Raw genomic sequence first — 11,184 nt, forward strand, 5'->3', positions numbered from 1 at the left:
CAGGGTGAGAGCTGGGTCAAAGGTCACACCAAGATTTTTGGCAGAGGGTTTTTTGGTGTAAGAAGCAAGCTGACCAAGCGAATCCCCTGTAGGTACAATTGTAAAACGCAACAACTTTTGGAAAAATATGGTTAATTCAGTTTTTCTGTCAAATTATTTTTGCATTTCACTGCTTGAAACTTTAGTAATTTTGTTGTAAAATCCATTAGATTCACCAGCTATTTAGGATGTACTTCGGTTCAGTCTTGCACAAGTTTCTGAAGTGAGTTTTGCGAAATTACCACCTGTTACCGGTAGGGGGCGATAGCTGACTTTACCGCTCCATAAACAGAAGAAGAGAACCGAGCTGCTAAAGGGAAGTGCGGCAGCTGCAGCGCGTGTTCTGTTACCGTGATTTTCTCTGTTAAGAAGTATCACCGCCTGTGGTTTTCCATCTCCTTTGATAACTAAAATAAATTATTTTTGGTGTGTTGTATACGACATAGCGTAATGGCCACGGGTAAGTTACAATGTTTTTGTCCAATTGTTTTGTTGAATGATAAATAGGTCGAACATTGCCGCAAAGCGCTAGGCCTGAACGCTGGGGCCGTCTATATTATGGAACGTATTTGGTCGTTTGCTAACGATGACTGCATCAGATGAGGATATTATCCTATATGATTAATTCAAGATAGCAGTGTTTCTTGATCGTATAGTGATTCATTTATATAATGTGAGCTGTAACATTTCAGGGCCTTGTTGCGGATGCTCATCCTCTGCAGAGTTTTAGCTAACTAGATATGAACGTGTCTTTTGTTTCCACCAAAGCTGTTCCTCCTGCTGACGTAAAAAAACACTATAATGCAGCTTAATTTTAATATTAAATATATTTACAGTATATTCCAACCACGTTTATCGTTGCATGGTTAGGCACAATAACCAATTTTTAGTTTCCAGTTGGTAGTCTGCACCAGCGCTAATTCGAGCGCCATTTTGTTGTGATCCGCCTGGCGGTTGGCTCGTTTGTTTCTGGGCCTGGCCCGCTTCACTGTCCTATTTTTGATCCTTTTTCTGGTTACTCGGTCACCAACATCTGTTTAACACGCAGAAATCGCTCGTTAAGTCTAGATTTTTTTTCTAATATAACCCACTTTTTATTTCAGATTCCGGCTACGGTGGTGGCTCTCAAAGGTAAATTATTCAGACAAAGCGTTTAATATAAACACAGCATTTAAACATGTTATAATTTAAACTAATCATGTTATTTTTACGTTGTATAAATCTGTGTTTTTGCATTTGCAGCTATGGGTCATATGGAGGCGGAGGAGGAGCACCTCAGCAGGGGGGACAGGTGAGACATTTCCCCAAACATCTGTTTTATAAACAGCATGCATGACTGACATCTGATTTATTTTTATGACAGGCTTATGGACAAGGAAATACGAGTGGCCCTTATGGGGGACAGACCTACGGTGCTTATGGTCAGCAAGGTGGAGCTCAAGGTAGTATCTATATGTCTGTATATACATGTGTGCTGTTTTAAAGGATTAGGTGCTTGTGATGAAGCGTCTTGACTCATTATTTTTGCATCAATTGCTTGTTGTGACAGATGGTTATAGCCAGCCTCAGCAACAGAGTTATGGTAGCTACGGACAGGAAACAGCTGGGTAAGTTAATGTTGCATTTTGCGCAACTTATATTTGCGATCATTTATTTTAATAGGTTTTTTGTCTTATTTATATGCTTAATTGAAATTGTGTTACTGTCATTTTAAGGTACGGTGACAAAATGCCTTATGGGCAGCAAGGATCTGGTTCTTATGGGGGCCAGGCACCAGGAGGAGAAAGCTATGGTCAGCAAAGCTCCTACGGAGGACAAGCTGGAGGTGGATATGGTGCTAGCCAGGGACAAGGAGGCAGTGCTGCTCCTGGAGGTGGTGGTTATGGACAGCAAAGCTCCTATGGCAGTGGACAGGGCAGTGGTGGATATGGTGGTGGCCAGGGACAGGGAGGAGGAGGAGGAGGAGGCGGCAGCGGCGGCTATGGAAGATGGAGTGAAGGTATCTGAAAGCATTGTCAACCATAGTGACATACTTAAATTAAAATGTTAATTGAATTCTCTTTCATAACTGTTGCTGTTCCTGTGCACCAGGTGAAAGTGGAGGTCAGGGTGGACGTTATGGACGGGACAATGCAGACCGTTCAGATGGAGGTGGCTTCAGGGGGCGTGGCCGCGGCAGCTTTGATCGTGGCGGCTACGACCGCAGCAGTGGCTTTGACCGTGGCAGCAGGGGTGGACCGCCTGGTATGGGGTAAGTTGCACAGTGCCACTACCCCTAAGGTACATTTATATATTCAGATATCAGTTTGCTTTTTAACACACTGCCTGTTAAACACAAAGAATCCTCACGAATGGATTTCCTCCTACTCAGCAGCTTTGTGCTCCAGGTCCCTAAGCTGTGGTAATATGCATTCATTTTTCCATTGAAGCTGAATGTAAAAATGCTTTCACTTCTAATCAAAGGTAATATTATCCACTGATGTGTGGTTGACATCAGAATTGAGTTTTAATTCACGTTGCTGTCCAGAGGAAATCTTTGGTTGTTATAGGAGTGGTTGGGTAGCTTGTTTGTTTCCGTAAAGGTCACGAGGGTCTTAAACTGAAGAAGCAGACACTGATCCCATTGGGACAAAAGGAGACCAGACACCTGGATTTGCAGCAGGACTTTATGTCCAACTGACAGTTCTGATTCTTTTTGTTTTGGAAGTACACACAACACTAGAAGGTTGAAAGTCTTAGGATGATCAACCACTACCATTTCATGGTATGGCTCAACTCCATTTGTTCTACACTGCATTCAGCATTCACAAAGGAGACACACAATACATATGGTTTTTAGTTCTACATAAGATTTTAAAACGGCTAACTTACGGTTGTACGTGGACTTGCCAACGTGGTGGGGCATCGTGTTTAGGCGGTTCTAAAGTTTGCATCCTCTTGTCAACCCTTTTGGATTTCTGTAGTTTGTGATGTAGAAACGTTATCTGAGATGGTAAGAGTGCTTGGAGTTCAAACCCAAAAACCCTTGATGGAGTTGAGCTGTGCCTCGCTGTGATAGAAACTTTTGCATAACTAGTTTCCATGTTGCTCCTGTGACCTGCAGAAGAAGCTTCTTCTAACCAAATGACCTACGTAATGGTATTGGGTGGTGGTGGACAGCAACACCTGCTGGTAAAGTGGGCAGTCAGCTTCATTAAAACAAGGTGCTGCTGATGCAGCAGGTAATGAGAAGCACAGCTGGTGGTTCATAAAGTTTGTGAATACCTCCTTAAAATCTAAACACGCCCCCTGATTTGAAATATTTTTGTTCAGTGATGTTGATTTGAATTATTATGTTTACATTTAAGAGATGACACCATAACACAGAATATCCGCTTAAAACTCAAGGAAGACTTAAAGGTACCAGAAACATACCGTAAATCCTCTAATATTAGCCTGTATTTAATTAACTGCCGGGTATCATATTGTGGCCGGTGTCGGCGGAGGTGAATAATGGCCGTTTTTTTATTGTGGCCGGGTGGAATGTGGTAAGCAAGTACGGGGGGCGGTTGTGTCATCCGTCTCACTTTTGATTTGCCATTGATAGACCGCTAGGGTAACTTTAACCGTGCGGAGACGAAGAGGAGGCGAACATTTGATATCAAGTTCAAAGAGAACGTGCTGATTATGCTGCAGAACACTCTGGGGAGCAGTAGGGGTTGTATGAACTAGTCGACTTCACCGCTCTATAGTGACTTTTTATGCCTGTCATCGACTAGTCGCTGTCACGTGATAATGACTGGCAAGATGCAGTCCACAGAAAAGACAGCAGCCTGCTGTCAGCAGGTGACAAGCTCCTGCTCGTCGGGAGGCAACGCGCTGTGCCAGAGCGTCGGTACTGACACCCGCCGTAAAACGGACATTTAACCAAATTGTGACATTTACCCTCTTGCAATTTAACCTTCCCCTCACCCCCATTTTAACCTTAACCAGCTTGTGCATGCAAAGCTCTGATTGTTGACGCGCTCCAGACATCTGCGTCCTGAGCACGGCCACAGTAACATTATCAAATCAGGTGTCGCCACCTCAAAAACTAATTTAACACGCGATCGTTCATATCGGCTCATTTCCTTTTATGTTTTGTCTTTTATTCTTTTATTTGTGCCTGATGCGTTTTGCTGCCATGGATTGGGGCGCATCACCTGTTTTGTCCTCGGTGACGCACCTAACTGATGCGGCCGGGAGCACTCCGCTGTTTTTGCGGTCGGTAGATCTTTTAGAACTGCAGTTCAAAGGTAACTCATAAGGTGAATATATATGAAGCCAGGTAGCAGTTTTTCTTTAGGATTGAGAGGAGATGCAGGAAGATGATAAACAGGCAGGACAGAAAAATAGTCAAATAAAAACAAGTTAGTTTTTGTACCTGGTGGTTGCAACAAACAGACACCATTGAAGGTAATCAGAAGTGAGGAACAGAAAATGAAATAATTATTCTAATGTTTAGAGCAGCAGGAACTCCGAGAGGCTGCAGGCCCATCAGTGAGTTTGCGGCGGCTGCGCAGGGGGAGGGGGGAGAGGGCTGAAGCAGAAACTACCGTTGTTAAAAGAAATGTGTTTAACTTTGAAAATGTGGGCGCAATTTTGTCAAAAACTCCAGTGAACCATTAGTTCATTTTGCTCAAATAGAAACTGAGGCCTGCCTCTAATTCTGGTCCTCCTTCCAATAAAGGCCTGGAGCTTGGTGAGCTTGAGTCAAGTACAGGCCCGGGTCTGTATTAGAGGATTTACGGTAAAAGTCCTTTTACCAAGGAGCAGTTGTTTATTTCTGGAGTTTAACTTAAAGGTAATTAAATGTCAAATCTGAAAGGCTCCTTCGTTTTACAGGACAAATGTGTTCTTTAGCCACTTCACATTCTCTAATATTCATTCAGTTATTGTGTATTTAATTATGGTGAGCATGTTTACTGTCCTAACATGGATCTACATTTTATACTACAGGTGTTCAGAGTGAATGAACTAAAACTTGGACCTCGGTTAAAGGATCTTAAAAGCAATCTGTGGAAGATTGCTCACTGGTCGCTGCTCCTCTTTACACTAATTTGGCTCAGTGATTGAAATCAAATTAAACTGTTTTTCAGATTTTTGCATCCAATCTGGCTGTCTAAAAAAGACCAAATTTTAAGTGGTGTCTAAACTGACACATGACTGTCTTCACTCGTCTGCCTGAATGTTCAGTCAGAACTTCCTAGTCATCTTGTTTATTGATCTGTAATGCAAAAGACTAACTCATTCCTCGTGTGAGACATTTCCACCATAGTCGCACACCCTGGCAGGAATGCATACTGGTGTGGATGTAGGGGAGCTTTGAGCTCTCAGTTGGAACAAAGAAAAGCCATCATATCTCCAATTTTTCCTCTGCAGAGGTGGTGACCGTGGTGGCTACAAAAATTTTGGTGGTAAGTGACGAGCATCAGAACTGTGTCGGTGGGGGAGGAGGAAAAAAAACTTGAGTTAGCAGAACAGTGGGTTAAAGGAAAAACAAACAAAACAATGAATGAATGAATGAATGCCACCATTTCATTGTCCAAAATCCCAAGGAAATCCTCCTAATGCTACTTCTCATAAGTGACATCAGATATGGTAAAGATCTTGGAGTTGAGTTGTAAAATAATGGTATTATTGCATGAGGACAAGAGATAAGTGGTGAAAGGTGATCCCAGGACGAAGGAAGGACAACTTTCTTTAAAGACATCTTGGTGGTTTTTATTTCTGGTAAAAGCTCAAAAATGGACAAGAGCATTTCTGATCATGTTGCAAGGTATTGGTATGTGTTGCAACGGTACAAAACCTGTAAACATGGACTTTTATTAAAGTTAAACATTGGTAGGGCTGAGGTTGACTTATTGTGTGTAACTATTAAAAGCCTTAAGAACGTCTTTTTGATAAATGTTTCCTTCTATCCTCTTCTCTGTTACTCAGGCTCTCGAGACTACGGCTCACGGGATGACTCAGGTGGGACGATCACTGAGCACACCTGATTTATATTTGGTGTAACCGATCAGTGTTAGGTCAGCCCTAACAGCGTCTCTGTTATTGTCCACAGGTGGAGAGCAGGACAACTCGGACAACAACACTATTTTTGTTCAGGGGCTTGGAGAAGAGGCCACAGTCCAGGAAGTTGGAGACTACTTTAAACAAATTGGTATAATCAAGGTACGATACAACCAGTTTGAGCTAAGGGGGAAAAGAGGGAAGCATTATTAATGTTGACTTTTTTTTTGTTTGCTTGTTTGTTTGTTTTTAGGTCAACAAGAAGACCGGCCAACCAATGATTAATATCTACTCTGACAAGGCCACAGGCCGGCCAAAGGGAGAAGCTACAGTCTCGTTTGATGACCCTCCCTCTGCCAAGGCGGCTATTGACTGGTTTGATGGTAAAGACATCAGCGTTTCCCCCACTTCCTCTTAAATGATCTTTGTTTTTAATTTGCTGGTTTTTTATTTCAGGAAAGGAATTCAATGGCAAGCCAATCAAAGTCTCATTTGCCACCCGTAGAGCAGAGTTCACACAGAGAGGAGGTTTCAGAGGGGGACGAGGAGGTGCGTACAGATCTGGTTGTCCATGACCTGATGTCACATAAAAACGTTTAGTTCTGGTGTTTTTTCCTTGCTTTTCATCAGTAGTTTGGTTGGTTTCAGGTTTCAGGGGTCGTGGCGGTGGTGGTGGTGGGGGAGGACCCAACTTTGATGTTAAAGGAGGAGACTGGCCTTGTCCAAACAGGTTGGACATTCATTCTTCCTTAATTTTCAGATCTTGATATTTTTGTTGTCTAACTAGATTTGTAATCCTAATTTTCTCAGCTCTTGTGGCAACATGAACTTTGCACGTCGACAGGAGTGCAACAAGTGTGGAGCGCCCAAACCAGATGATGGTGGTTTTGGAGGTGGAGGTGAGTGCTTTGGTTTTAGTTATTTCTTCTTCTACACTTGAATCCAGTTTGTGCATGACTTTAATTCTGATGCAGCTTCTGACCCCCTTACTGATTGAATTGTTTGCAGATCGCGGAGGCAGAGGTGGCTTTGGAGGAGACCGAGGCGGTGGCTTCAGGGGCCGCGGAGGGTTCCGTGGTGGAGACCGTGGTGGCTTTGGAGGTGGTGACCGAGGTGGAGGATTTGGGGGTGGCTACAAAATGGGTGGAAGGTGCGTTATAAATTTTACTTTTAATTTGAAGAAGAAATAACTTTATTCCCCACCATTTCTTCAAATGTAGTTAGTTACTTGGCCAGAAGGGGGCACTGTTGGGTTGAGAAAAAATGTGAACCATCTTATTTCAATACATGCACTGTCTGTTCTACACAATATGTAAGCCTTAGAACGATACTTTTCTTAATTGTAAATGTATTTTCATCTAAATTAGCTTTAAGTTTTAAAGCTCCTTCTGTCTCAGAAAATGATGTAATGTCTGGTGTTAAACACCATCCTCCACAGGGAGGTGGGACATTGTCCTCTAAGAAATGCTAAGTTGACACGTTTAACCTTCATTAGTCTGACTGCTCAACGTCAGAAGTCAGTGGTCCTTCATAAATTACAGCCCATAAAATTTTTTGTACTTTCTCCTCAGAGGTGACCGTCGGGATGACAGAAGAGATCGGCCATACTAGACACCACGCGAAGACAAACCATTCCGGCCCTCTAGTTTGCCATTGGGGGGGGGGGGGGGGGGGTTGCTAGGGAAGAGAGAGATGTGTGAAATGTGACTTTTCTGTTTTTGTAGCCTGTCCATTCTGAGTGTTACTTTTCATCTGTAAGTGAGCGGTTATGGAGTTGATGTGAAGAGTCTTTGGGGACGGTGGGCACTGTCTGCATGTGGCGTTTATTTTTCTGTACATTTTTATTTTTCTGAGACTAGATGCATATGGTTTCAGGTAGACTTTTGAACCATTGTTTTTGTATGAGTGAAATAAAACATTTTACTTATTCTCCACGAGTTTTTCTTCCAAAACGTTGTCATGAATGAGAACTTGTTCAGATGTTGACAACAGTAACATTAAAAAAAGGACTTTGTGATCTGAAGCAGAAAGGAGGAACATTAAATAGAAAGCTGCTGGTATTTTTGCCTTGGAGCTCAAAGAGGGCGGTGCTGGCCTCCTCCTCCTGTCCCGGTCTCCTGGATAAGCTCCGTCAGTCCTGACCGGGATGAAGAGGAGTCGGCAGTGTGCTTCCTGCTGCTGACAGCCGGGATGTTTAACCATGAGGACCGGAGCGGCAGCTGAGCAGAAATGCGCGGTGTTCTCACGGTGTGTTCACCCCGTGGTGAGCCGCCGACCTCCGGGCGGAAGATGAGGCTCTGGGTCGTGGCTGTGACGGTGGTGCTGGCCGCCGTCCCGGCCCGGGGATCGCCGCTGGTCGTGGACCCGCAGGTGGGTTCACACTGAAGTGTCACAGTTTAGTGGATAAATGTAGGCGTTCATCCCAGAGGAGAAGATACTTGTTAAACTACATTTATCCCATAAAATTAAATGTGTCTAATTTAAAAGCATTTGTAATTTTGGGGGTTTAAAGTACGTAATAATCTAAATTAGTTAATGCGTCAGAATATAAAGACTGAAGTAATCCCGCCTTTGTCAGACAAACCAACAAGCACTGAAAAAACTCGAAGTAGACTAAAATAATAAAATCGGGCAAATACGTTTTTTGAAAAAATATTGAAACAGCTGGACGAAAATGACGCATACTCAAGAGATGGCCAAAGGGAAAGGTTAAACCAAGGTGTGTCCTGTAATTAGCTGCTGTTTATAGGGGGAATTGTGTCAGTGCTGTTGGGGATAAGGGTGTGTAGCACACTGATCATGGAGCAAAGAAAGCTGAGGACAGAAAGACAATTATTGACCATAATGTTAAAGGGTCTAACTTGTTAATTTGTAGAAATTTTTACTTTAGCCATCTCTGAGTCATTTTAGTGATGTATTTAAGTCTGTGTGTATTTTCACATTATCACTGTAGGAGCTGCACCACGTCAGACATGTTTACTCTTCATCATTTTCAGCATCTTTAATGAGGTGATGGAACATTTTTGTCCTGCTCCCATCTGTCATGTCACTGATTTAATTTTCCACCTGAACATCCCCACATCTGTAATCATTGTTGTGGCTGCAGCTGTCTGAACAGGAAACCTGCCACAAACACATAAAGCATATAAAATTACCACGTGTACCATCTGTTGTCTTTACCTTGTCTCATTCCTGCGACACTTCAGAGCTGCTCTTGGTGCTCACGTTTATGGGAAATTCCTTTTTAAATAACAGCTACGGATGTTAGGGACACCTCAGGGCTGTGTGTGTGGTCCACCTGATTGTACCCTCAAGACTTTTGGATGCAGAAAATAAATTAATGTATAACTATTGCAGGATTTCCTGGAGAAGTATGGGTACCTCCATCATGAGCACCAGATCCACAATTCTGTTGAGATACACTCGGCCATCAGGTGAGTGAGCCCTGATGTTACCAAGCAGTGCCTCTTTATTGGTCCTGCTGAATCAGAGGTTCTGATTGTGTTCTGGGCGTTCATCCAGCGGGAGGGTTGTGGTGGGCTCAGTGTGGGACAAGCCTCAGGGCTGAGCGCCAATACGAGCTGTAAAACACACCCTAGACTCTGCTCTGGAAACATCTCCTGAACCCTGTCTGAACCACCCAGGAATGTCCCATCTTCTGATTGCCCCATAAACTGGGACCTGGAAAGCTCAATCCTTTACCACTGGTTTCCATGTCAGATTGTATTTTTTAAAATGTATGTATATCCTTTTATAAAAAGCATAAACATAATTTCTGCCTCTCTGCAGAGAGTTCCAGTGGCTGTCCCGTCTACCCATCACAGGGGAACTGGACAGCGCCACCTTGCTGCAGATGGCTGAGCCCCGCTGTGGCGTGTCGGATGAGGGGAGCCAAAAGAACTGGGGACAGAGAGTAAATCTCATCTTTACTGGAAGGAGAAGACCGCAGCGCCGCAGGAGGCGCTCCGATGCACAAGGTATCACTCCTAGTCAGAAGCACCAGGAGATTCTAAGAAGTAAAAATCTTGCATTACGTTGGTATTTCACTCCTCTTCGTGGCGTTAAATCCACAAGGATCGCTTTTTAAATTACACATCACTTTTATTTACGTTCTGTGCAGCACCTGGGCTTGTTATGGAAACAGTGCTGCTCACCCTCTCCCCTGAGCTGAGAAATTCTGAAGGCCTTTTAAAGATCTTCAGCTCTGTTGCTGGTGTTTAAGTTCATGCAGTGATTTAAGTCATCAGAATGTTCCCATAAATGGCAGCATTCACCATCTGGTCCACCTCCACCTCTAACTGTGGTTATCGTGTTGTTGTTGCTCTTTTTTGCACTAATCCTCTAAATATTTCCACATTCCCACTGTGCTGTCAGTGGCTGTCACTTGGATTGTGTGGTCTCTCTCTCTCTCTCTCTCTCTCTCTCTCTCTCTCTTCCTGGAGTAAATGATTGATTACAACAATTTTCTGCTGTTCGCTTTAATTAAAAGTGTAGCTGAACTCTGCCAAAGTATTCACAGATTTTGAGAAAATTACTAAAGGGTGTGACTTTTTAACAGAGAAATCTTTGGAATATTCCTGTTTCTTGTGAAGCTGCAGGAAGTCATTTAATTTTTTTTTAAATTACCTCTATATGTGCGTAAGTGATGATCACCAGGTGACAGCACCAGGAGGAAACATTCTCCTCCTTCATCCCCGCCTGCTCTTGCCTCCAGCCTCGTGAAGTGCGAAGCCTCTACATTCCTTCACGTCACGGCCGACGCTGGCAAATGTTCGGGGAATGCAGTCAGTGCAGAGGTGGCTGATGTTTGCTGCTGCCTCTTCATGTCGGTACCTGACACGTTCCCTCTGGTGAACTCATCCACCGGCTGTCAGAGGCCTGGTGTTTTTCTGTCTGAATAGGTAGAGAACTTCCAGAAGGACTGCTCCTCTATTGAGTTCATCTCCTGTTTCAGTGGGAAAAAAGGCAGCTTTTTGTCATTATTTGAGTCTCTGGCATGTTTCATGTAACCAACAGCACGGTGACGCAAAGCAGAGCAGCTCCCTTTTTCTCACCTTCGGGGTAGAAACTGAATGTGTCCTCATTTATCCACACATCTGGTTAAATAATCCAACT

The 11,184-nt window shown here is 43.6% G+C and overlaps 2 protein-coding genes across 3 annotated transcripts in view; both read left to right on the forward strand.

Annotated features, from left to right (window-relative positions):
* The first annotated feature begins 342 nt into the window (after positions 1-342).
* On the forward strand, positions 343-7,768 carry taf15 (TAF15 RNA polymerase II, TATA box binding protein (TBP)-associated factor). 2 transcript variants are annotated; one of them, XM_015951742.3, is made up of 16 exons: positions 343-499; positions 1,143-1,170; positions 1,282-1,330; positions 1,403-1,481; positions 1,589-1,646; positions 1,755-2,038; positions 2,131-2,290; positions 5,440-5,474; positions 5,998-6,030; positions 6,122-6,231; positions 6,323-6,452; positions 6,526-6,618; positions 6,718-6,799; positions 6,880-6,968; positions 7,078-7,219; positions 7,641-7,768. In XM_015951742.3, exons 1-16 carry the CDS (start codon positions 490-492, stop codon positions 7,678-7,680), a joined length of 1,422 nt encoding a protein of 473 aa, XP_015807228.1. In that variant the 5' UTR covers positions 343-489; the 3' UTR covers positions 7,681-7,768. The 2 variants fall into 2 exon arrangements, with proteins under 2 accessions (XP_015807228.1, XP_015807229.1); XM_015951743.3 differs by lacking the exon at positions 5,440-5,474.
* Positions 7,769-8,160: 392 nt separating this feature from the next.
* mmp28 (matrix metallopeptidase 28) overlaps positions 8,161-11,184 on the forward strand; it is a 17,770-nt gene continuing 14,746 nt past the window's right edge. Inside the window, exons 1-3 of the mRNA XM_015951740.3 lie at positions 8,161-8,439; positions 9,427-9,503; positions 9,859-10,046. Coding sequence (XP_015807226.1) covers positions 8,299-8,439; positions 9,427-9,503; positions 9,859-10,046 — 406 coding nt within the window. The 5' untranslated portion in view covers positions 8,161-8,298. The remainder of the gene's footprint in view (positions 8,440-9,426; positions 9,504-9,858; positions 10,047-11,184) is intronic.

Source organism: Nothobranchius furzeri, chromosome 13 (assembly GCF_043380555.1).
Source record: "Nothobranchius furzeri strain GRZ-AD chromosome 13, NfurGRZ-RIMD1, whole genome shotgun sequence".
NCBI classification, from domain to species: Eukaryota; Metazoa; Chordata; class Actinopteri; order Cyprinodontiformes; family Nothobranchiidae; genus Nothobranchius; species Nothobranchius furzeri.